At 37.3% G+C, this 26476-nt stretch overlaps 1 protein-coding gene across 6 annotated transcripts in view; it reads left to right on the forward strand.

Annotated features, from left to right (window-relative positions):
- The window catches only part of FXR1 (FMR1 autosomal homolog 1), a 66938-nt gene that overhangs the window by 24267 nt on the left and 16195 nt on the right, over positions 1-26476 (forward strand). For all 6 annotated transcript variants that reach the window (XM_050780110.1, XM_050780111.1, XM_050780115.1 and 3 more), the window contains exons 4-10: positions 10210-10281; positions 10702-10850; positions 11072-11165; positions 11885-12001; positions 13937-14107; positions 16737-16815; positions 20758-20867. In XM_050780110.1, coding sequence (XP_050636067.1) covers positions 10210-10281; positions 10702-10850; positions 11072-11165; positions 11885-12001; positions 13937-14107; positions 16737-16815; positions 20758-20867 — 792 coding nt within the window. The remainder of the gene's footprint in view (positions 1-10209; positions 10282-10701; positions 10851-11071; positions 11166-11884; positions 12002-13936; positions 14108-16736; positions 16816-20757; positions 20868-26476) is intronic.

A 26476-nucleotide genomic window follows, 5' to 3' on the forward strand; every position in this document is an offset into this window, starting at 1 on the left:
ACGTTCAAGCGATTCTTCTGCCTCAGTCTTCTGAGTATCTGGGATTACAGGTACCCACCACCATGCCCAGCTAATTTTTTTTACTTGTAGTAGAGACAGAGTTTCACCTTGTTGGCTAGGCTGGTCTTGAACTCCTGACCTCAGGTGATCACCCACCTCGGCCTCCCAGAGTTCTGGGATTACAGGTGTGAGCCACCACACATGGCCTGATTTTTTAATGATAAATTTTCTTTGAGCTCTCATTAATATAGGTAATAAGCTAGGAAGTCAAAAATTGCAGCACTTCAATCCCTGACAAACTTAATTTAGCGTACCCACTTTGGTGGAAGTCAGAGATAAAAGAGTGAGTAAAGTGAGTGCTTTACTTATTCATGAGGGACTTGGCTCATGGCACCCTGACATAATTTATACTTTGCTTTAGTAAAAGCAAAATAGTACACAGTGAACTTAGTGCAAATAATTAAAATCCAGGCAGAATGGCAATAAGTTAAGAAATAACTTTTTGTAAGCATACCTGTAACTATCTGTGTGTATTAGAGTTCTCGAGGAAAATGTTACTGGTGGAATCCGGGGGAGACACGAGGAAACAAAGTGGTGAAATGACTGCTGCAAATCAAGAAGTGTAAAGTGGGGTCCTTGGTGGGTGCTATATATGGCGGTGATACTGCAGATTACTATGTTCATTTGGACTTTAGATTTTATTGAAAAAGGTTTTCTCAATGTTGTATCTTTTTCTAATAGTTTTCTGTGAGAATAAAGAGGCTTGATTCGTTTTCATTTTTTGAAATTTCTGGTATAGTGTTTTTTGGATTTTGAGTAAGCAAAAGTTAGGTCAAGAAAGGAATGATGTAGGTTTGGACATGTTCTAGAATTAGAAATGTGTGGCAGTCAGTTTTGAGAGGAATGCTTCTTATACTTTTTTGTTGTTTAGACACTTAAAATTGATAGTGTGGAGTCTCAGATTAAAGGGAAAACTATTCTTGGCGGGGTGCTGAGGGTGTTGTTACAGTGTACTTTTTCCATTCCTGTCCAGGAGGGTCCTGCCCTGTTACTGAACAGTGTCTGGCTCACCCCTGTGGTCTGCCTCCGCCTCTGTGAAGAAGACATTGATGTAGAGATTGAGTGATTTAGAAATTGAATCTAGTTTTTTTTCTTTTTAAATTTCACATTATGTTTTATGATTCAGCTCTGGTCATATTTGCTCTCTAAAATTTTGTAAGTCATCTGAAATTAAGATGTGATTTTTTTTTTTCACTTTTGAAAAATTTGAAAATTCATATAAGGAAAAAGGAAAATTCATATAAGGAAAAAATCTTGCCACCCATAGGATTTTGTTTTTTTGTCACCGTTTATTAAGGATTTATCCATATTACCTAGAGTGTTTAGAAACTCTGAGTTAGTGCTTTCCCAGGTAATGTTTCAAAAGCCTCCTCCCCTCCTTTAAATTTAAAGTAATAAAACTTAATATAAAAAATGAAATGATAAAAAATTATATAAAGTACCAAGTGAACCTTCCATCTTAATGTAGGTGTACTTGTCCACCCACCCTAACTTAAATCTCATTTACCAGAGTTGATTCTCTTGTGAGTTTTTTTGTTTGCATGTATAAAGGACATATTTAAGTTGAAAAAAAATTGGGATTAAGTTATATATTTTTGACTTTTGTATTCACTTAATTAGGACAGCAAACATTTTCTTGTCTTCTCATTTAAATTTACCTCATTTTTTGTAACCACCTCAAAATTATTTGGTGTGGATATATCAAATTAAAAAACATTGAAATTACCAAATGTTTTGCTGTTAGCTAAAGAAAACAATGCGAGAATTGAAGTTAATATTCTTATGCAAATCTGGTAGTATTATAGTTCCCATGAGGTTAAATTGCAGAATCAAAAGGCATGATATATACATTTTTAAAAGTATTAAAATGTACCGTTCATCATCCAAAAATGTCTTTGGAATTACCACTTTATAATTTTATTAACCCTGGAGGTATCTTTTTCATACGTTGAGTGACTATTGTATTGTTCATATGTACAGTTTTGTAAACTTGGTGGATGGAAGCTGATGTCTCCTGAATTCTCATTTCCTTAATCATAATATGGGAACATCACTTAAATTAGTTTATTGGCTCTTAACCCCTTGTTCTGTGAATTGTCTATTTGTTTGTTTGTGTAGTTTTTGGGGTAGGAAATCCTTGCATTTTGTGGCTGAGTTTTATCTTTAGTTTTATTTTTGAGACAGAGTTTTGCTTTTCTTGTCCAGGCTGGAGTGCAATGGCACGATCTCGGCTCACCACAACCTCTGCCTGCTGGGTTCAAGCGATTCTCCTGCCTCAGCCTCCCTAGTAGCTAGGATTACAGGCATGCGCCATCACACTTGGCTGATTTTGTATTTTTGGTAGCGACGGGATTTCTCCATGTTGGTCAGGCTGATCTCGAACTCTCTACCTCAGGTGATCCTCCCGCCTTGGCCTCCCAAAGTGCTGGGATTACAGGTGTGAGCCACCGTGCCTGGATCTGAGTTTTGATCTTTTTATGTTTTTTTTCCTCAGGCAATTTTATTTTTTATTTTTTGAGACGGAGTCTCACTAAGTTGCTCAGATTGTGCAGTGGCACAATCTCGGTTCACTGCAACCTCTATCTGCCGAGTTTAAGTGATTCTCGTGCCTCGGTCCCTGAGTAGCTGGAATTAACAGGCGCACGCCACCATGCCCAGCTAATTTTTTTTATTTTTAGTAGAGATGGAGTTTTGTGATGTTGGCCAGGCTGGTCTCGAACTTCTGGCCTCAAGTGAACACCTGCTTTGGCCTCCCAAAGTGCTGACATAATAGGCGTGAGACACTGCGCAGGCTTACTTTTACATTTTTGAAGTACGTTTTTTTACATCTGCTTCCCTGCATTATTTTTCCCTTATATGGGGGCGTGGGGATGGGGAATACTTTTAGATTGCTTCATATCTGATCGCCTTAGTTATGAAATGTAATTTTTTGGTCAATAAACACTTTTTCTTAAACTTTTTCTGGGATTGTGCAAAATAGCAGAGGTAAGCCTGACATCTAAGCTGATAACCTGTTGTTTTTTTTTTTTTTGTCGGGGTGAGATGGAGTTTCACTATTGTTGTCCAGGCTGTAGTGCAATGGCACCATCTTGGCTCAGTGCAACCTCCGCCTCCTGGGTTCAAGTGGTTTTCCTGCTTCAGCCTCCTAAGTAGCTGGGATTACAGGCATGTGCCACCACACCTGGCTAATTTTGTATTTTTAGTAGAGACAGGTATTCTCCATGTTGGTCAGGCTGGTCTCTAACTCCTGACCTCAGGTGATCCACCTGCCTCAGCCTCCCAAAGTGCTGGGATTACAGGCTCGAGCCACCACGCCCAGCCCTGATAAAGTTTTTTATAAGGTTTCTTCCTTGCATTTAGCATATTTGAAATTTTAAAAACCTGTTTTTGAACTGTGAGGTTTTCTGGTTTAGTATTCATTGTTAAAATAGGAATTGGCAAGTTTTTGTTCTTGTGGCATATGCCTTTCCTTTTCTAGTCATATGGTGGATTGTCAGGCATTATGGTTATATATCTATATATTATATTAAAATGTTGGGATAGGCGCCTTGAGAGAAATTGGATTAAAAAAGAGAATAAAAATTATCTGAGGTAAGACACTCATTTACAACTTTTTAGGTTTTTTTTTTTTTTTTTTTTTTTTTTTTTTTCCAAATTTTAGTTTTTTGAGACAGCATCTTACTCTGTCACCCAGGCTGGAGTACAGTGGTGCCATCATGGCTCACTACAGCCTTGACCTCCTGGGCTCAAGGGATCTTCCTTGCCTCAGCTTCTCAAGTAGCTGGGATCATAGGCATGTGCCACCATGCTGGGCTAATTTTTGTATTTTTTTGAGAGATGAGGTTTTGCCATGGTGCCCAAGCGGGTCTTGAACTCTTGGGCTCAAGCAGTCGCCCCCCTCAGCCTCCCAAAGTGGTAGGATTACAGGCGTGTGCTACTATGCCCAGCCTAATTTAGCATTTTATTTATGTAAAAGATATACATGGATTATTTATTCTACTTTTTAAAAAGTTTTAAGTTTGATTCTTTTGGCCCGTCTGAAGTTTTTAGCTGTCTGTATTTGGACGTAGTTTTTCTCATCATACCAAGATACCAAGACCATTGTTAGTCTTACTGCTTAGGACATGCTCACACATAAAGGAGAGAAGAACATAGTCTTTGTTACTTGTTTTTGTCTTGCGGAGTGGGTTTCTAGGACTTGATTCAGTAAAGAAAGTTGGTAGAAAACTGATTTGTTAAAGTATCAGCCTTAAAGGTGAATGAGATAATACTATTATTTAGGTAGAGAAATCACACATGTTCATTCCAGATGTTAAACTTTTCTAACGTGCGTTTTCTTAAAATGTAATAATACAAAATGGCAGATACATAATAGCAGTACTCAGTAAATGTATTTCACATGTTGAAAATGTATTTCACATGTTGAATTACGTTTTTTTACATCTGCTTCCCTGCATTATTTTTCCCTTATATGGGGGCGTGGGGATGGGGAATCCTTTTAGATTGCTTCATATCTGATCGCCTTAGTTATGAAATTTAATTTTTTGGTTGATTTATGGTTATTTATGATTGATTATTTAGTTTAATAGTAAATAATATTTGGAAAATTTCTTTGGAAAAATGGAAATATAGTTAATTTATTGAAGACTGGTAAAAATTCTCTTTGATACTTACTCTTTTTTTTTTTTTTTTTTTTTTTTTTTGAGACGGAGTTTCACTCTGTCGCCCAGGCTGGAGTGCAGTGGCCGGATCTCAGCTCACTGCAAGCTCCGCCTCCCGGGTTCACTCCATTCTCCTGCCTCAGCCTACCGAGTAGCTGGGACTATAGGCGCCCGCCGCCTCGCCTGGCTAGTTTTTTGTGTTTTTTAGTAGAGACGGGGTTTCACCGTGTTAGCCAGGATGGTCTCGATCTCCTGACCTCGTGATCCGCCTGTCTCGGCCTCCCAAAGTGCTGGGATTACAGGCTTGAGCCACCGCGCCCGGCTGATACTTACTCTTAATTTGGCTACTTGAAAGACATAGGTTGAACATTATGAACTTCAGTGAAAAATTGATGACTTTAGGATCCAGATTGTAATTACATTTAATTCACTTACAGTTGTTTACTTGAGTTTAGATTTTTTTTTTTTTTTAAACAGAGTGTGACTTGGAATCATTTGGTGGAAAGAATTCTGAAATAGGCTTTTGGAATTTGATTCTTCTTATTTATTTAGTCCTGCACTCCATAAAATGATAGTGATTAAAATGAGTGCTAATGTGTTTTTAGGCTTCTCATCATGGTCACTCCACAGTCTTCTGGATTTTAGTATGTTAGAGCAGTGTGTGGGCCATTTTCTCAGAGTGTGAATTGTTCCTGTGAAATAGTTTGCAGAGTTAAGTAAAATCTGAAGAAAGGGAATTTTTGTGGGGTGCTCTTATTCAATGACATATTTGTAAATCAATTCAGTAATTAATGTTTAGGATGTAATACACTAGAGCACAGTTTTAATGCTGGCTTATTAAAGTGATATTGTGGGAGATATACTCTTCATTTTGTATAGGGTATGATTTGATCCATAGCACTAAAGTGGATCCAAATTAATAATGGTTTCTTTTTTTGTTTTCTTTTGTTTTGTTTTGAGACGGAGTCTTGCTCTGTTGACCAGGCTGGAGTGCAGTGGCATGATCTCGGCTCACTGCAACCTCTGCCTCCTAGGTTAAAGTGATTCTCCTGCCTCAGGCTCCTGAGTAGCTGGGATTACAGGCACCCGCCACCATGCCCTGCTAGTAGAGATGGAGTTTCACCATATTGGTCAGGCTGGTCTCGAACTCCTGACCTTACGTGATTCACCCGCCTTGGCCTCCCAAAGTGCTGGGATTACAGGTGTGAGCCACTGTGCCTGTGCCTGGCTCTTTTTTTTGTTTGTTTTAGAAGGAATCTTGCTCTGTCATCCAGGCTGGAGGGCAGTGGTTTGATCTTGGCTCACCTCCCAAGTTCAGGTGATTCTCCTGCCTCAGCCTCCCGAGTAGCTGGGATTACGGACACCCGCCCACCACCATGCCCAGCTAATTTTTGTACTTTTAGTAGAGATGGGGTTTTGCCATGTTGGCCAGGTTGGTCTCAAACTCCTGACCTCAGGTGATCCACCAGTCTCAGCCTCCCAGAGTGCTGGGATTACAGTTGTGGGCTGTGCGGCCAAATTTGTAGTGTTTTGATTCAGGCTCAGGAATTTATGTTTAGTCACTTTATGAGAGTAACTTGGTCTTTCAGGAGTGAAGTTATTAATGAAGCTTATAGAAATGAATATTAAGTTTAAAATATTTCACTGTTCAGTGAGAAAAGCCTCCAGGCAGTTGAAAATGGTTTATTTAGGAAGCTAGATTCATGGATGGTTATGCTTTGGTGAAAATAGAATAAGGGGGTTAGGTAGTTTTAAGACATAACATTTTCAGCAAATCAGACTTGATGTACCCACAGATTAACGAGATATTCGAGCTGCCTCTCTGAGATAGTTATTTGAATGGGCACCTTCTTTTAGTTGTTAGGATATTCTTTTTGTAACCCTCAGTATACTTGGGAAAACAGTCATCACTAATCATTTACTACATAATTTTGTAGCAGAAATAATTAAAGGGTAGTAAGGTCATTATTAGACCTTATTCTTTTTTTTGAGACAGGGTCTCGCTCTGTCACCCAATTTATAGCATAGTGGCATGATCATGGCTCACTGCAGCCTTAACCTGCCAGTCTCAAGTGATCCTCCTTCCTCAGCCTCTGAAGTAGCTGGGACTAGAGGCATGCACCAACCACACCTGGCTAATTAAAAAAAAATTTTTTTTTATAGAGATGGGATCTTCCTGTGTTGCCCAGGCTGGTCTCAAACTTCTGGGCTCAAGCAATCCTCCTGCCTCAGCCTCCAAAAGTGCTGGGATTACAGGCATGAGTCACTGTGCCCGGCCATTATTAGACTTTTTTTAAGGCCATTATTGACTCCATGCTGGAGTATAGTGGAGCAAACACAACTCACTGCATCCTTGACCTCCTGGGCTCAAGCGATCCTTCCACCCCACCCCAGGCCCCCAAATAGCTGAGATTACAGGCACATGCCACTATGCCTGGCTAATTTTTGTACTTTGCATAGTGATGGTGTTTCTCCATGTCGTCCAGGCTGGGCTTGAACTCTGGAGCCAAAGTGATCTGCCCACCTCAGCCTCCCAGAGTACTGGGATTACGGGCGTGAGCTACCACGCATGGCCTTATTAGACATTTTAATAAGAGTTTAAACATAGCAAATCCAACTTTTTCATATTTTCCAGATTTTGATGATATATGTATCTACAATGAATGCAGTTGTCTAAATGTAACTAACTGCTCACTGTTACACATGAACCTAGGACATACCAATCTTACAAATACTGCTAGCAGATTTAAAATATATGTCTAATAAATTCTAGCTTATTCTGGTTATTCTTACAGTTAGATTATCAGAATGCAGTCCTTGAATACTTTGGAACTTTTAGTGGCATCTCATTCTATTGAGGAAGGGATAGCCATCTCTGCTGTAATTTTAGTATTTTTAGTCAATTGAATTGACTAATCTACTGAATATTTTTGCATTTCATTGTCTTTTTTTTTCTAGTTAACCTTTGTATGCACATCTGCTTTTGACATTTCCACTTACGAAGTACATTTCGGCATACAAACGTTTCTTAAAATTTTATCTTCAATTTTTATTTTACCTTGTTTTTTTTGGAACAGAGTCTCGTTCTGTCACCCAGGCTTGAGTGTAGTGGCATGATCTTTCCTCACTGCAGTCTCAACTTCCCAGGCTCCAGCAATCCTCCCACCTTAACCTTCCATGTAGGTGGGACCACAGGTGTGCTCTACCACACCTGGCTAATTTATTTTGTATTTTTGGTAGAGACGGGGTTTCATCATGTTGTCCAGGCTGATCTTGAATTCCTGAGCTCAAGCAGTCCACCTGCTTGGCCCTTCAAAGTGCTGGGATTACAGGTGTAGGCCACTGCGCCTGACCACAAACATCTTAAAAGATGAAAGAAGACTGTCTAATACCCTTTTAGCAAACCAGGATGATCTGGGTTCTGGTTGGAGGATTTTGCAGTCTCAGTTGACTGGATTCTCATCATTAACTGGATGAGAATGCACATCATCTTTCCCTCTTCTTAGAAATACATTGTTTGAGAATATTCATCTAAGATGTCACCATCTGAAGACTTCGTAGTCTGAGACTTTGCTTTGTAAGATGATTTCACATTTATCAGTAGAACCTAGTGTGCTGCTGTCTCTTTGCATCTGTTGTCTGATACCTCTACTAATTAGAAAGGCCTTCCTCTGTAAATTTTTCTTCTCTTCGCAATTATGAGTGAAAAATTCATAATTATCAACTGGTCAACGGTAGCTAAAAGCAGACTACAAGGATGGTGTTTTTGATCTTTTGAACTGTTTTGAAAGAGATGTGATACCTTGGGCTATGCAGTAAGGAAACTGTATGAACATTAACAATTTATTTCACTGTTGCATCCTCTAGGTGATGCCATCATTCCTCTGTTCCATGTTAGTCTTTATTTAAAGCATAGCTGAGAATAACTGATGAATGTTGATGAAATAGTAAAGTGTTTCAAGACATAGGAAAAATAAGATCACTAGATTCTCCTTACATTTATAAAAGGGCCCAGTGGATACATATAATAATTACAGTATAAGGGTGAGTTTTATTCTAGTGTTAAACTTTCTTATTTTTGGAATATGTCTAAGGAAGAATATAAGTCATGAGATATTGATCCCTTTGAATAGTTAGATCTGTTTATAAAAGAAATGGAAAAACTAAAATTGAGTTTAATGGACCCTGATTAGTAAATTGGACTTACTGGTTTTTCTCATAGCTTTTTTTCTAATCATGGTGTACAGTAAAGTTCATTAGTAGGTTTTGGTTTATTCATTTCCAGTTCCAGTATTCCTACCACTTCCAAGATTACTTTCAAATCATCCTGATAGAAGCTTCAGGCTAAAAAAGTCTTTGTTTTTAGTTGTTTGCATTTATCTCCCAGAAGTCTGTTAATATCCACTGATAGGTTTCCTTGGTCATCTCTGCAAAGGCATTCAATCTTGGTTTTTATTGGTTCTTAGTTGTTTCTTCTCAGAAACAACTTTTCTACCTTTCTCTATATTGAAAATATAATGCATTAAAGAAGCTCTGCTGTATCATAAGAAATAACTCTAATCCCAAGTAAAAGCTTCTGTGACCTATTGCGTTAATAAAGCTGATATTTATAGACATAAAGAATATAAGACTTGTTTTTTTGTGGATAGTTTTTGTTTTGTTTTGGAGATGGAGTTTCGCTCTAGTTGCCTAGGCTGGAGTGCGATGGCATGATCTCTGCTCACTGCATCCTCTGCCCCCTGGATGTGATTATCCTGCCTCAAGTGATTCTCCTGCCTCAGCCTCCCGAGTAGATGAGATTACGGGCACCTGCCACCATGCCCAGCTAATTTTTGTATTTTAGTAGAGACAGGGTTTACCATGTTGGTCAGCCTGGTCTCGAACTCCTGACCTCAAGTTATCCACCCACCTTGGCCTCCCAAAGTGCTGGGATTTCAGGCGTAAGCCACTGTGCCCAGCCTGGATAGGAGTTTTGTAAGATACTTAATGTATTCTGCTAGATGGACTGAATGTGTGTAATTTTTTTTTTCAGTTAAACAATTTTTTTTAGTTCATTTGATTTAGGTTCTTCAGCAAGGGATCTAAATGTCATATCCTCGATGGAATTTAAAAATTAGGTTAATCACTTTCTGAGAACAAGTTTTAATATTAACAATGTTGACAGAAACAGGAAGACCTGTGTTTTACATTATTTAAAACTCCTTTGTAAGAGTATTTCTTTAAAATAATACTTATGTTTAGTAAACCTCATGAATGTGGAATTAATTTCCAAGAAGCTAAATTGCCCAAAAAAGTGTAGTTTTATTTTTAAGTAGTAAATTTAAATGTACATATCACTTTCATTAAATTGCATTTAATATACCAGTTTAAATAAAATAGCATTTTTGATTCTTAAGTTTAATGGGATTGGGCATTAATAAAAAGTCATTATTTACAGCATTGAAATCTTTTGGGATGAATGGATATAGGCATTTTTTTTTCTTCTCAGGTATATTCAAGAGCAAATGACCAAGAGCCATGTGGATGGTGGTTGGCTAAAGTTCGGATGATGAAAGGAGAAGTAAGTAATCTTCACACTTGCTTTGTGACTAGTTTCTAAGGAATTACCTCAAGGAATTACCTCAGTGTTTGGTTTTTGTAAATGTTATCAACTGTTAGTTTTATTTCTGAAAGCCTACCTGAGAAATAGTTGATCACACATTTCCATTAGCATTTATTTCTGTTTGTGTTCTGTATTGGCAAACACCAAAGCTGCTCTCCAGAGGTACACCTCAAGCATGTAAGGACCACCGAGGTTCATGCTTGTAAGAACCTATAATCTAGTTTAGGCAAATCAGATTTATGTAACTAAGCTGTGCTTAGTGTTTATGCCACATGGGGGAGGGTCCATTGGTTAAGCTGAGCAAGGTAATTAGAACTTCATTTAAACTTCATTATTTTTGTTCAGATGGGATTTTTAAAGTATTTTGATGTCTTTTAGTTTTATGTCATTGAATATGCTGCTTGTGACGCTACTTACAATGAAATAGTCACATTCGAACGACTTCGGCCTGTCAATCAAAATAAAACTGTCAAAAAAAATACCTTCTTTAAATGCACAGTGGATGTTCCTGAGGATTTGAGAGAGGCGTGAGTAATTTTATTTACTTTTGAATTGTTCTGTGAATTAAGAAGATTTTTCAGTCCGACAAAACATTTTCCCTAATGCCCAATCAAAACCTTGTGTTGGAAAATCATCTTAATGAACAAAGGTTTTAGTGAGGGATGTCAAAATGAAACACTGACTTTGTATTATAACTCCTCTGAATTTAATCTGTTGAGGTCTTACACATGAATTAATTTCTCTCTAGGTGTGCTAATGAAAATGCACATAAAGATTTTAAGAAAGCAGTAGGAGCATGCAGAATTTTTTACCATCCAGAAACAACACAGCTGATGATACTGGTAAGATAATACCATATTATAAGGTAGCTTATTGATGGGTATTGCACAGATTTTATAATTAGATATTTCGGCCAGGCGCGGTGGCTCAAGCCTGTAATCCCAGCACTTTGGGAGGCCGAGGCGGGCGGATCACGAGGTCAGGAGATCGAGACCATCCTGGCTAACACGGTGAAACCCCGTCTCTACTAAAAAAAATACAAAAAACTAGCCGGGCGAGGTGGCGGGCGCCTGTAGTCCCAGCTATTCGGGAGGCTGAGGCAGGAGAATGGCGTAAACCCGGGAGGCGGAGCTTGCAGTGAGCTGAGATCTGGCCACTGCACTCCAGCCCGGGCGACAGAGCGAGACTCCGTCTCAAAAAAAAAAAAAAAAAAAAAAAAAAAAGATATTTCAAAAGAGAAAAGCTAAGGTCAACTTAGTGTATAGTGAATTTATTAATATAGTGTGGGAGAAAAATTTTGCAGCTATAAAATGTTAATTACATTCTTAACATCATAAAATTCTTATGTGTGAGATCCTGGATTTTTCCCAAATCAAGCATATTCTGAATAGCGGATCTAAATAATACAGGAATTCAGAAAGGAAAGTGTGATTACTCAGAGTAGTGTTAGATGAAAAAAGTGTAGTAGATGAGAAGCAAGGAAGGCTTTGTATAGAAGATGGTGTTTGTGCTATTTGGAAGAATGATTAAAGTTTTGAGTAATTAGCTTGTTTGTTTATAGTCTGCCAGTGAAGCAACTGTGAAGAGAGTAAACATCTTAAGTGACATGCATTTGCGAAGTATTCGTACGAAGTTGATGCTTATGTCCAGAAACGAAGAGGCCACTAAGCATTTAGAAGTAAGTGGGTTTACTTACAAAAGAGTTTTCTGTGTCCCTTTTAGTTTTTGTCTGTTTTTGGAGACAGATTCTGGCTCTGCTGCCCAGGCTAGAGTGTAGTGGTGCAATCTTGGCTTACTGCAACCTCCGCCTCCCAGGTTCAAGCGGTTCTGCTGACTCAGCCGCCATGTAGCTGGGATTGCAAGTGTGCCCCACCAAATCCAGCTAAGTTTTGTGTTTTAGTAGAGATAGGGTTTTGCCATGTTGGCCAGGCTGGTCTCGAACTCCTGGCCTCAAGTGGTTGCCCGCCTCAGCTTTTCAAAGTGCTGGGATTATGGGCATGAGCCACCGAGCCTGGCCCCCATTTAGTTTTATATTTTATATTTTTCAAGTTCTTTGCTTCAAATGAAGGCAGCCTAGGACCTCTGTTGCGTAACTATTTGGAGTTGTCGTGTCTGTAGAAGAATTGCTTTTCTATTTTACCTTGTATCAAACATAGCCTTTCCTTTGCTAAATGCCTGTTGACTTGTTGATAGGACTTAGATGACAGGTGCCAAAGAGCGAAGAAACTAGAGATACTCAGTAGACTGTATTGCTAGTTCTTTACTTTGTATTTAACCTTTTTATTTTTTTTAACTGCCTTGTCGTCTGTCAGTCATGATACCTTTCATCAGTAACTAGTTCACTGTAACAACTCTTGTGTGAGAGGAGAGGAGGACTAGGAGTGGTGTATCATGTGACATGTATTAAAATATGAAGCTTATCATTATATCTCTGTCTTATCCTAAGATACTCAGTTGTGTCCTGTTCTTTGCTACACTGTTAGGATACTTGTTCTTCCACTCACTCACACTTTCTAGATCTGGATGAATACACATGCATGCACACATTGTGTTGTCTTAGAGAAATTGAGATGTGTTTATTATCCTTAGGACAATTTTGGAAGTGTTCTCATTAATTTAAAAGTTCTGAACAAAGGATATGTGAACAAATCTGTCTGTATCTGGAAAAGTGTTTTAGCCTAATAGACGAATACAACAATTTCTTTTCCCCATTCATTTTATGACATTAGATGAGTTTCCTTTATTAAGAGACTGCGTTTTTTTTTTTTTTTCGTTATGTGGGTTTTCAGTGCTTTTTTCTTCTCGTGTTTTTCTTTACACTGTGGTAAAGTGCATATGAAACTTAGCATCTTAACCATTTTTAAGTGTACACTTAATATTAAGTATGTTTACATTATTGATCAATCTTCAGGGCTTCTCATATTGTAAAACTGAAAATCTGTACCCTTTAGACAGCTGCTCATTTTCGCCTTTCCCCAGCCCCTGGCAACCATCATTCTGTTTTCTGTTGCTATAAATTTGACTATTTTAGATACCTCATGTAAGTAAAATCATTTTAGTCTTTTTTGTGTCTGGCGTATTTTACTTAGCATCAAGGTTCGTCTGTGTAGCATGTGTCAGAATTTCCTTTTTAAGGCAGAATGTATATACCACATTGTGTTCATTCATTCATTGATCTGTGGATTTGGGTTGCTTTCACCTCTTGACTATCGTAGATAATGCTATGAACATGGATGTGCAATAAAACATTTTGTGGCCACATGTGGTGGCTCATGCCTATAATCCCATCACTTTGGGAGGCTGAAGTGGGAGGATTGCTTTAGCCCAAGAGTTCGAGACCAGCCTGGGTAACATAGTGAGAGCTCGTCTCTTCAAAAAATAAAAAAATAAAAAATTAGCTGGGCTCAGTGGTACGTGCCTGTATTTCCAACTATTCAGGAGGCTGAAGTGGGACGATTGCTTGAGCCCAGGAGATGGAGGTGGCAGTGAGCCTTGATCATGCCACTGCATGCTAGCCTTGGTGACAGAGTGAGACCCTGTCTGAAAAAAAAACATACAAAAAAGCCATTTTGCATTTTGATCTTTTATAATACTAATTTTCCTTTTTTATTAGTGCACAAAACAGCTTGCAGCAGCTTTTCATGAGGAATTTGTTGTGAGAGAAGATTTAATGGGCCTGGCAATAGGAACACATGGTAGTAACATTCAGCAAGCTAGGAAGGTTCCTGGAGTTACCGCCATTGAGCTAGATGAAGATACTGGAACATTTAGAATCTACGGAGAGGTAAGTTCTCTTTCTCCTGCCTTGGCCTTTACTATAATGTATTAACCATCTATTGTTTGATTATATTTTTATCTGAAATTCCAGTTTCCCAGTGAAACATTTTTGAGGTAGAATTTATTCAGTTAGCATCAGTCAGCCTAGTAGTCATTACTTATGCAGCTGAATTGAGTTAACTTTGTATTGAGGGGAGTGAAAGATTTACTAACTAATTAAATATGTAGTTTTTAAAATTGAAGTTTCTTAACTGCTTCGGAATTTACTTCAGTTTTATACCCGTAACAAATAATCTCTCCAACTGTTTTTTTTTTTTTTTGAATGTTTACTGTGTGCCAGGCACTGGCAGGAGTAAATGGCATATATTAGAATAGCTTTTCTAGAACTCGAATTTGTATAATGCTTCGTCACTGGTTAATCATGACGTTTGCAGGGGTAGAAAATTAGTAAGTTATTTTTAAAAAGTTATTCAGCCAGGTGCAGTGGCACACGTTTGCATTCCCAGCTACTTGGGAATCTGAGGCAGGAGGATTGCTTGAGCCCATGAGTTTGAATCCAGCCAGAGCAACGTAGAGTTTAAAAAAATATATATAAATTTATATATATACATATACACGTACCTTATCTGTATTTTTATGTATGTAAATTGAGACCATCCTTCAAATTTGAGTAACTGGATTTTTTTTTTTTTTTTTTTTTTTTAAAAGAAACAAGGTTTTGCTATGTTGCATAGGCTGGTCTGGAACTCCTGAGCTCAAGCACTCCCCCTGCCTCAGCCTCCCAAAGTGCTGGGACTGTAGGCATGAGCCACTGTGCCTGGCCTGGAGTTTTTTTTGAATGACAATTTTGTGTCTTGACTTTTCATACATAGCTCTTATGAACAGCTTCTTTCACATGGTAAAGCTGACTAGAGGCTTTACTTTTAATTTTGAAACCTTTAAAAGTAGACAGTATAACATAGTAATTAAGGCAGCCAAGCACTGTGGCTCATGTCTGTAACCCCAGCAATTTTGGAGGCTGAAGCAGGAAGATCACTTGAGCCCAGGACTGAGAGGCTGCAGTGAGCTATGATCGTCATTGTCCTCTAGCCTGAGTGACAGAGCAAAGTTCTGTCTTGTTGAGAAGAAGGAGGAGAAAAAAAAAAAAGGGCTTTGGAGCTATACTGCCTGGGTTGGAATTCACTTTAAGTAGGCCACTTTGAGTAGGCTTGGAGTTTGTTACTTTGCTTCCTTGTATAAGTGTTCTCATTATAAAATAATAATAGTGCTTACCTTAATATAGTTCTTAAAGATTGGATACATTATACAAAATGTTGATTGCATATGGTATATCACATAGTGTGCACACAATAATTTGAGCTATGGTTTTATTTTATTTATTTATTTATTTTTTTGAGACGGAGTCTCGCTCTGTCACCCAGGCTGGAGTGCAGTGGCCGGATCTCAGCTCACTGCAAGCTCCGCCTCCCGGGTTTACGCCATTCTCCGGCCTCAGCCTCCCGAGTAGCTGGGACTACAGGCGCCCGCCACCTCGCCCGGCTAGTTTTTTGTATTTCTTAATAGAGACGGGGTTTCACCGTGTTAGCCAGGATGGTCTCGATCTCCTGACCTCGTGATCCGCCTGTCTCGGCCTCCCAAAGTGCTGGGATTACAGGCTTGAGCCACCGCGCCCGGCCTGGTTTTAAAATTAAAAAAATTATTTGCTTTTTAAATATTTTTAGAGACAGGCTCCTTGCTCAGGCTGGAGTGCAGTGGTGTGATCATAGCTCACTGCAGCCTCAGACTCCTGGGCTCACGCCATCCTCTGGCCTCAGCCTCTTGAGTAGCTAGGACTATAGGCATGTACTGCCATGCTGGGCTAATTTAAATATGTATCTATATATTTTGTAGAGAGAGAGGTTTCCTATGTTGCCCAGAGTAGTCTTAAACTCTTGGCCTTAAATGATCCTCCTACATTGGCCTCCCAAACAAAGTGCTGGGGTTATAGGTGTGAGCCCACTGCATCTGGCCTTATCTGTGGTTATTAAAGAACAAACGTTAAAAATGAAAATGACTTAATTGAGAAGTAGAAAGTCCATGTAGAGACTCACTCCCAAACCTCTAGTCGTTTAAAATTGTACTCATTAGAAATTAGGAATTTTGATGATCTTACCAGTGGGTGCTTTTAAAAAATGCATATCTGCAAAAATAGCTTTTTAAGTTATATACCTGATTTTGAGAATAAATAAAATAATTCAGACAATTTGAACAATTTGTATTGTTAACACTTAACATGAGAATTTCAACCTGGGAGTATAGACTAGTATATTTAGGATTGGGTTAAAGTTTTGGCTGTTCAGCAGCTGTGTAATTTAAACTCTGACACTAAATTTCTCAGCAGCTTAAAGATGTTAGAGATGTTATTTTATTTTTGGTTTTAATAGTACTGACTGATTTGGGATTTTTAAAAATGATTTTTTTCTTAAGTACTTTGTGAATCACTTCACCTGAAATCTCTCACCAGTGGAATGAGCATAATCTTTTAGTAGAATATAATCTTATTCAGAATTTTCTCTTCTCTCATCTTTTTGTTTTGGATTATGGGTTGCTTCAAGATTGAAACAGGATTTCATTTTTACTTTTCCCCTCATCTACAGAGTGCTGATGCTGTAAAAAAGGCTAGAGGTTTCTTGGAATTTGTGGAGGATTTTATTCAGGTTCCTAGGAATCTTGTTGGTAGGTACTTTTACTAAATGTTAAATAAGTTAAACATTAGTTACATATAGCGACTTAATTGAAAACTGGTCTTGTAGTCTGATAACCTTATTCCAGTTTTGTGTAGATTTATTTAGATAGCAATAATTCTTTTTTTGGTGATAACATTTTGTGTAACTTGTTATTGTCATATGTTAAAAAGTAAAGATGTTTCTTCTGTACAAGATGACCCACTAATAAGGCCCAGAGTTTTTATAACAGTTTGTCATTACAGTTTTTCATCAGCCTTCTCATCCCTTGGGATCTTTCCTATTCTCACTCCTTTACTCTCTTTTTATCATTGATATATATTCATCAAAATTATGATAGTACTTTTTGAGAAGGTATTTGTGGTATTTGTTTTGTTTAGTGTGGAAGAAAAGTAACAGTGAACTAACAATAGGGTAATAAACTTCTACACAGTAGGTCCTGAATAGTAGGTTGTCACAAGGCATAGAATAATAAGGTAAGAACTTGTGGGCAGGAGAGAAGGATGATAATATGAGGGGTGATTTCACTGTTAATTATTTGACACCATTGTTGAAACTGTTGTACCCATGGATTATAGTTAAGTGACAAGAATTTGCATTTGAAGTTATGGTTAAATGAGCATTATAGGTTGGAGTGAGTTCATTTATAACTCTGTTATTAATATGCCCTATATCTATGCTGTCTGTCTTTTTGCTATTTGAGGCAATTGAGAAGGCTTTGGTTATGTGTTAAGTACACAGTGACTATACTAAAAATTGACGCTCTAAACATTTAATATAAAAAGCAGCATCAAGATAATGTAGTGAAGTTTACTAGAAGGGGGATGAGTTTTTGTTGCCTATTATCTCTCATTATTTTTTTTTTACACTAAGGAAATACTTTCAGCTTCTTGGGTTCCATTTATAGAATGTGGCTTATTCTGCCTTTAGGAAATGTTTAGCCACAGGCGTTCTATTTGTTAAATTGTGTAAAACAAACATTAATAGAAAAATTTAAAAAAAAAACGTCCATTCTAAAAACATTTTTTTTTTGGCCATTAATAAGTAGTATATTCAGGAAAAGTAGTTTAAAACACAGAAATTTGTGTCTTGGAATTTAACTGTTGGTATTTATGAAAAAAGCCTTCCCCCCCCCCCGAGATGGAGTCTTGCTTTGTCACCCAGGCTGGAGTGCAGTTGCAGTGACGCACTCTTGGCTCACTGCAACCTCTGCCTCCTGGGTTCAAGCGATTCTCCTGCCTCAGCCTCCCGAGTAGCTGGGACTGTAGGTGCCTGCCACCACGTGTGGCTAATTTTTGTATTTTTAGTAGAGATGTGGTTTCACCATATTGGCCAGGCTGGTCTTGAACTCCTGCTCCTGATCTTGTGATCCGCCCACCTCAGCCTCCCAAAGTGCTGGGATTACAGGCATGATCCACCGCGCCCGGGTGTAAAAAGCCTTTCAGTTCTGCTCAAACATTTGGATAGGTATGACATTACTGCCAATTGTGTAAGCTCTACTTTATTAGTTCTTGGTATACCATTGTTCACTATAGACTGAACTGCTGGAAAGAGGAGATGTTAAAATTCAGTATAAACTTGAAGAATGTTGTATAATTATACATAGGTAAGGTGCACAATGTTATCAAATGTTTATCAGTATCAAATGAAATCACCTTTGATAAGCTGCTTTTGAAAAGGATGCCCTTTTAAAAAATCGTAATTATTGACATCTGTCAGTACTAACATTGTGGTAGCTGCTGTACAGAATGTAACTTTAACTTAACTAAGGTTTCCTCACTTGTAAAAATGATTTGGCAATGGGTTTGTGAAAGGGAACCAGGTTTCTTTTCAATCCAAGTCTATCCGTTATAAAAGATAGCCTTGGTCTTAGAGAGTTGTAGTAGGTGGTGTGAGTAAAAGTTTCTGATATTTCAAAAATAAGAAAATTGGGTGTATTTGTAGTTCTGTGTTCTCTCTATTCAGTGAAGTGGTGAGTACCTGCTGTCTCTTTTCCTGTATCCTGTCTATGTTGGCTTTGGTGATGCGGGTTGTGTGCTGTTTAGGAAATACACAATAGCAGTAACTATTACACATTGGTGAGATACTCAGGAACTTAGTACAATAATTTCTGCTGGTTGTCATGTGTAAAAGTACAATGTTTCCCTCCATAATGTTTTATGGATGAAGCAGTCTTTTGAAAAATAGTACGTTTTTAGTCCAAATGAAAGAAAAAGAGAACTGAGGAGTGAAAGGGAATGAGAACACTTGGTAGGTAAGTTCCAAAGAGGATTACTTTATACATTCATGTTCTGAGAGTTCTAAGACGACCATTCCCACCCCTCCCAAATCAAAGGGAAAAATATCTGAACATTGGTTTGAAAATGGTTCAAAACCTTTCACCTCCAGAAGCCTTCCTTAATCACTTCTCTCTGTCCCTTCAGCATTTATATTCAGTGCTCAATTTATACTGCAGGTCTGCTTCAGTTTGTCAATATGGTCTGGAATTTAAACTATGGAAATGATCATATAAAATATTGACGGTCTCTGGTGGGACTAAATAAAACTTGCAGGTAGGTTCCTGCCAAGGACCCCAGAAGGGTGATGGATGATCACTCAAAACTGGTATAGTTCACAAGAAGGAAGTGGCAGAAGTTCTGGGGGAGGAATATGGTATATCAACCTAATCTTTGTTTTTCGAAAGACATTTGCTTGTTTTTAGCAGGGTCAAGGATGGAGTTGCTGCTTGAGCTTCACTGTGTTAACAATGAAAGTTGCTTTTATGTGCTGCTGCTAGGGCTGCTCAGAGAAGATATACGTCATTTGAATTCCCTGCCCTCCTTTTTTTCTTTTTTAACCTGTTCAATTGCTACTGCTTTTAAATTTAGGGTTATTAATGGGGAAGGAGGCTTGAGAGTAGGAATACAAGAGAGAAAAACCCATTATAGTCCTTTTATTGTATTGACCAGTCTACTGTTGTCATTGTTCTTATTCATTCTTTAATGGAAACTGTTCAGGCATGCAACAGGAAAATCTGCCATTTTAACCCCTTCAACCAAGGTTTAAGTTTTTGTGAAAAGTGATTTATTTAAAAAATTGAGGATGTGGACTTGATAACAAATATGCTGTTGCTGTTCATTAAGGGGTACATCTGTTCCATATGGTGAAAGTTACTTGAATAGTACTTGTTAATAGGTACACAACTCAGTGTTGCTTTGTTATTTATGTGAGTATATGCTGATCTTTAGATAGTCCTTTAGGGAAAGAGAGCCTTTTGATCCCTTTGTTAATATACTCAATAACTGCTGTTTGACAGACTTGTAACTGTAGAAAAGTTAAATATTTGAATTTTATGTCATTTTACAGTATTTTATACTTAGCAAGACATCATGTGCATGCTTTATGTTTTTTTTAATATAGCTGTGAAGTACTTGAAAAACTTGGTATAAAATGTAATACATGTAAATATTCATTCTAAAGTTATGTTCAAGTCATAGAAATCTCTTTTACAGATAGAAACTTGAAAATAAAAGCAAGATTGATGAGTTTGTTACTTATGTGAATTAATAAAGTGATAATAATTAATGCCAAATTAAAATAGTTTTCTCTTTGCCTTTATGTATATATCCAAGGTTTTGAAATGGGTTGGATGTTTAAAAAATATGAAAATGATATAAGCATATTTTAAAGTCTAGATTTTGAAAATTTCTTACATGTGAGCACTGTTTGTCAGTCCCAGTTAGTAACCTTAGGCATGCTGAAAGAGGAGTAAGTTTCAGACCAAGGGTAAAATTTTTTGGTAGTCTATAGGGTGAGTTAATTGAAAGTAAAAAGATGGGAGTGTCACTTGATGGTTGTAATTTAGTGGCAAGTTACAAATAATTTGGGGCTGACACTGAAAGAATAGCAGAATTGATTTTTAGCTTACCATTATATTTGTTTTCTCTTACTAAAGGAAAAGTAATTGGAAAAAATGGCAAAGTTATTCAAGAAATAGTGGACAAATCTGGTGTGGTTCGAGTAAGAATTGAAGGGGACAATGAAAATAAATTACCCAGAGAAGATGTAAGTATTTAAAATGTAATTTCTTTCCCTCTTGAAAATGTCCTTTTTTTTGGCCAACTTAATAGTTGTAAACATTTTGTCGGTTTTATCTGATACAGAGGGTTTTTCTTTCCTTTTTAAAAATTATGTTTTTATAACAATATTTCATACACTTAAAAAAGTCATTTTCTACTGTGTGGGCCTTGTTCTTGTTGTTTTGATAGTACTTCAGTAAAAAAAGTCAGTTTTGATATAAAGATTTCTATTTGATAATCTTAACAGTTATTTTTCATACGTAGAGTGTAAAGCTGTAGAACTTGATACTCCCAAAGAGTTTTTTTTTTTTTTTTAATTTCAATAGTTTTTGGGGTACAGGTGGTTTTTGGTTACATGGTGAAGGTTCTTCAGTGGCGATTTCTGAGATTTTAGTGCACCTATCACCTGAGCAGTGTACACTGTATCCAATATGTAGTCTTTTATCCCTCATCCCCCTCACAAACTTCCTCCCCGCTGAGTCCCCAGAGTCCATTATAGCATTCTTTTGCCTTTGCATCCTCATAGCTAAGCTCCCACTTAGAAGTGAGAACATACGCTATTTGGTTTTCCAGTCCTGCGTTACTTCACTTAGAATAATGGCCTCCATCCAAGTTGCTGCAAAAGACGTTATTTCGTTCCTTTTTATGGCTGAGTAATATTCCATGGTGTATATATACCACAGTTTTTTTGTATCCACTCATTGGTTGATGGGCACTTAGGTTGGTTCCATATCTTTGCCATTGTAAACTGTGCTGACAAAGGAATTGTTGATTGTACTCTCCTTAACTATTTTATACAATCTGAAAGTATTGACTATTTCTTAATTGAAATCATTTTATGCTTTTACATTGCTGTAGAATCTGAAAGTATTGATCATTTCTTTTTTCTTTTTCTTTTCTTTTTTTTTTTTTTTTTTTTTTTTTTGTGGAAACAGAGTCTCACTCTGTCACCAGGCTGGAGTGCAGTGGCACATTCTTGGCTCACTGCAACCTCTGCCTCTCTGGTTCAATCGATTCTCCTGCTTCAGCTTCCTGAGTAGCTGAGACTACAGGTGTGCACCACCACCCCCAGTTAATTTTTGCACTTTTAGTAGAGATGGGGTTTCACCAGGTTGGCCAGGATGATCTCAATCTTTTGACCTTGTGATCCGCCTGCCTCCGCCTCCCAAAGTGCTGGGATTACGGGCATGAGCCACCGTGCCCGGCCTTGACCATTTCTTAATTGAAATCCCATTATGCTTTTACGTTGCTATAGAATCTGAAAGTATTGACTATTTCTTAATTGAAATCCCCTTATGCTTTTATGTTGCTATTTTGGTCGTAGCTTTCTAAAATTTTTTGTCTTCTTTCTTCCCACATGTTGATATTTTGTCCCTAATTTTGTTCTTTGCTCCTTTTACATCATTTTAAGGATCTCACATTGATGGCTTTAGTGATCAACTCTATATACTTAAGCTTTGTGTTCCTGAATGTAAGACAAGGATTTTTACAAAATCATCTCTCAGAAAGCAGTACACTCACAACTTCTTGAGCTTTGCACAATAGAGTATTGTATGGGGAGTTTGTTAACCTGTTGGATAGAGGATCAGTCTTTTAAAAAAGAGAGAAAACTATATATTTAGCCCAGCCAAGTATTTAGTGTTGTAAAGATGTCAAAGATAGCCACTTCCTTTATTCCTTTTAATTAGAATGTGGAGGTGAATATACAAGAATGAATGAGGAAAACAAATATTTAGGTATCATACAGATGAATACTTGTCTCTTGGAATGCTATTTTCAGTGATTTCATTCTACACTGCTTTAAAAAGTGCAAATCTTGCATAACTTATTCTTCATAAGTACTCCTGCCCCATTTTGCATTATTTTAAGATGGCTTAGATAAGGTTTAAAACTGATGGTCTTATGCCATTATTATTGTCATCGTTTTCGTTAATGCTTAGTATAACTAACGGTAAGATGAATGGTGAACCATTTGGCATACAACCAGTGCCTAACAATTGGTCTGAAAAATCATAATATTTATTGGCCAGGGCCATTAAATTGGTCATCTATGAATTTCTAAGCTGGATATTAATGTCTTCTCTTAGCTTGATTTATTCCCAGTTGCTTTTTGGTATTTACTGTTTTGTAGTAAGTGTACTCTTCTTGGTTTCCTTCATAAGTAAGAATTTACTGTACTTTCTTGTGTTTGTAGTTTTAGTCATTGTTACTGTCATTTCTATGCCAGGGTTAAGAGACGTAAATGCTTACAGAGGCCAAGCAGTTATGTGATTAGGCAAGTTGGAATGTATAAGATAGGGATGGAAAGGACAGTGCCTTTCTTAATGGGGAATGCATGCCTTATTTGTTGCTACAATGGTTTTTTTTTTTTTTTTTTTTTTTTTGGAGACGGAGTCTGGCTCTGTCATCCAGGCGGGAGTGCAGTGGCCGGATCTCAGCTCACTGCAAGCTCCGCCTCCCGGGTTTACGCCATTCTCCGGCCTCAGCCTCCCGAGTAGCTGGGACTACAGGCGCCCGCCACCTCACCTGGCTAGTTTTTTGTATTTTTTTAGTAGAGACGGGGTTTCACCATGTTAGCCAGGATGGTCTCGATCTCCTGACCTCGTGATTCGCCCGTCTCGGCCTCCCAAAGTGCTGGGATTACAGGCTTGAGCCACCGCGCCCGGCCAATGGTATTTTTTGAGAAGCAGGAAACCTATAATATACAGAATTTTTCCGTTTTCAAAATACTGCATGCTAAAATAAATCTGAAGGTTGGTATTGGCTTATTGGGAGCCACCATGTCACAATTTAAGTTGGAGACTCAGTCTATAACTTGTTTACTCTAAAGACTTTGGTGATCTCTCCAGACTAGCCTGAGATGACCTTTCCTGCATGTATACTATAGCAATTATTGTCTTTATGATTGGGTTTTTAATGATAGTCTTTCAGTCTTACTTATGTTTTGTTTTCTGGTATGTGTCTCCAAACCAGTTATGAACTCCTTGAAATCAGGAAATCAAACCTGAACTTCCATATTCTCCAATCTCCCCTATGACTATGAATTGAATAGAATGGGCACTTGATAAATATTTTAAGACATTTAAACTTAAAAAAATTAAGTTTGAGTTTTTAATTATTAAAGTTTACGTAAAGGTTAGAATAATACAAATGGGTATAATATCAGAAATAAATGTGTATCTGTGCCTTGTACATGTCTCTCCTTTCCTCTCCATGCCTACTAGGCTTTAACCTGTTTCAACTACCTTTGTATGCTTTTATTTTGCATTAAAAACAATGCTGCAGTCAACATCCCCTGTGACTCTTTGCCAACTATAACTGGAGAGGAAATTCCTCAAAGTGGATGTGATAGATCAAAGGTTTTATAGTATTTAAATTTTTAGAGCTTGATAATTACTTTCTCACACATCACCACCACCAGTGTAGGAAATAGGTCTGTTTTCCACATACTCGCCAATACTAGGTTTTATTAAATTTTAGTTAATACCGTTACAGTAAGCGTACACTTTATCTTTCTATATGTTTAAAAGACATTTTTTTATTTTTCTGTAACCACCTTTTTGTCCTTTATGTATTTTTTGTCTTTAGTATCAGTGGGTGATAAGACCATTGCTTGTTTCTTTTGACTTGATTTCTTTTTATCCTGAGCAGGCATTTTAAAATTTTTATATTGTTGGATTTTTTAGGCTTTTGCTTTATGACTGGATTTTCTGTCATGCTTGGAAAGGTCTTTCCTGTTCCTAGATCAGATATCTTAATCTCCACTTGTTTTTGTTGTTGATGGTTTTTAGTGCATAAACTTTTTGCTCCAGTTTGTTGTAAGGTGTCAGGAACAGGGATTCAGATTTTTCTTAGTGCTAAGTGATTATCTCAGTGTCACCTATTACATATAATCAGTTTTTAGTATTAAAAAAAAAACTTTTAAGTTTCTCCAAAATAACTTAGAAAAATGAACTAATATTCATTAGTAATCATTTACTCTTTAAAGTTTACCATTCCTTTTCTTTGGTGGTAACTAAAGGTGATAACATTTCCCATTCAAGGTCAAGGCATTGTATTTTCTCTTACTCCCTGAAGGTCATCTGTCTGGAATGACTTTATGTATTTGGCAAAATTTTATTTATTTTTAACATTTGTTTTACATAACAATATTCTTTCTTATTCCCTTAACTTTTCACACCTGGAGTGGCATAATTCACTTTCTCCTTAAAATTCCTGTTTTTTGGTCATATCATTAATGCTGTACAATGAGTTTTTTATGAGAATTTTTTTTTTTCCTGAGATTTTTGATTATCTTTAGAACAGAAACTTTATTCTTACACCTTAGCAGAAGATCCTGGCAGTTAACAAATAGATGTTATTTGGAATTAGGTAACTAGATGAAATTGACTGGCTCAATTGCTAATTTTATGACTTCAGCAAGTTATTTTGTTAACCGTAAAACTGGGATACTATTTCTTAGTTAATTTTTAAAAGCATGAAATAAAATACATGAAATGCATAATACAGACCTGAAAACAGGCTATATGTTTAAGATTTTTTTTTAGGTCCTTGCCATCCCACCTCCTTTTTTATTCACTTTGAATGCCCTTTTATCTGCTTGTGAACTCCTGAGGTCAGTGTTAAGACTTCCCTACTCCCTAATCTTAAATTAGTTTCCCTTGTTTCACACTTTCATAGTTGAAATGACTTCTTCACAGCCACTGGGAACCTCTGTGCTGTATCCCTAGCACTTGCCCTGTTGCCTAAGTTTTAAATCAACTGTATCTAAAAATCATTACTCTTAAAAATTACTTTGAAAATAATTGAGTCATATATAGAACTAAAATGTCTTAAGCCATGCCTAGTTTCATATTTAGAACCAAAAATCCCTAAGCCATTCTGTTTAAGTAACTGTTAGAAACTATTCTGTAAAATGAAGAAAATGAGAGACATGGAAACTGATTGGGAGAGTTAAGCTTTACTCTCATTTTTCTCAGCCATTAAGAAGCTGGAAGTATGTTTCTTTAAAGAAGAAAAATTCACAGTGTGCCATCTTACTTCTCTTTTCTGCCACTTTTTAAAAACCTTCTTATTCAGAAATTCAGCAAAGTAAACCAAGTCTGACCTAATACTTTGATTTACCTCTACATATCTTAATAATTCCTTTAATTTTACATTGTGTAAATATTTATGCTCTGGAGGTGATATTTCTTTTAGTGGTCAGGAAGTACCTCTTGTAGTACACAGACACTTAAGATTTTGTTACCTGAGCACATACTGTAGGGATAAGTGGGCTAATGTGCTTTATTATGCTTTAAAGCTATACCTACTGAGATGATATATCTAGCCTGTAAGTTTATAGCCAGTTTGAAGGAAAACTGTTTATTTTTGTTTTTGGAGACAGAGTCTTGCTCTGTTGTCCAGGCTGGAGGGCAGTGGCACAGTCTTGGCTCACGACAATCTCTGTCTCCCAGGCTCAAGCTATCTTCCTACCTCAGCCTCCCAAGTAGCTGGGACTACAGGCATGTGCTGCCGTGCCAGCTGATTTTTGTATATTTTGTGGAGATGTGGTTTGTCCATGTTGTCCAGGCTGGTCTCGAACTCATGAGCTCA

This window comes from Macaca thibetana, chromosome 2 (genome assembly GCF_024542745.1).
Source record: "Macaca thibetana thibetana isolate TM-01 chromosome 2, ASM2454274v1, whole genome shotgun sequence".
NCBI classification, from domain to species: domain Eukaryota; kingdom Metazoa; phylum Chordata; class Mammalia; order Primates; family Cercopithecidae; genus Macaca; species Macaca thibetana.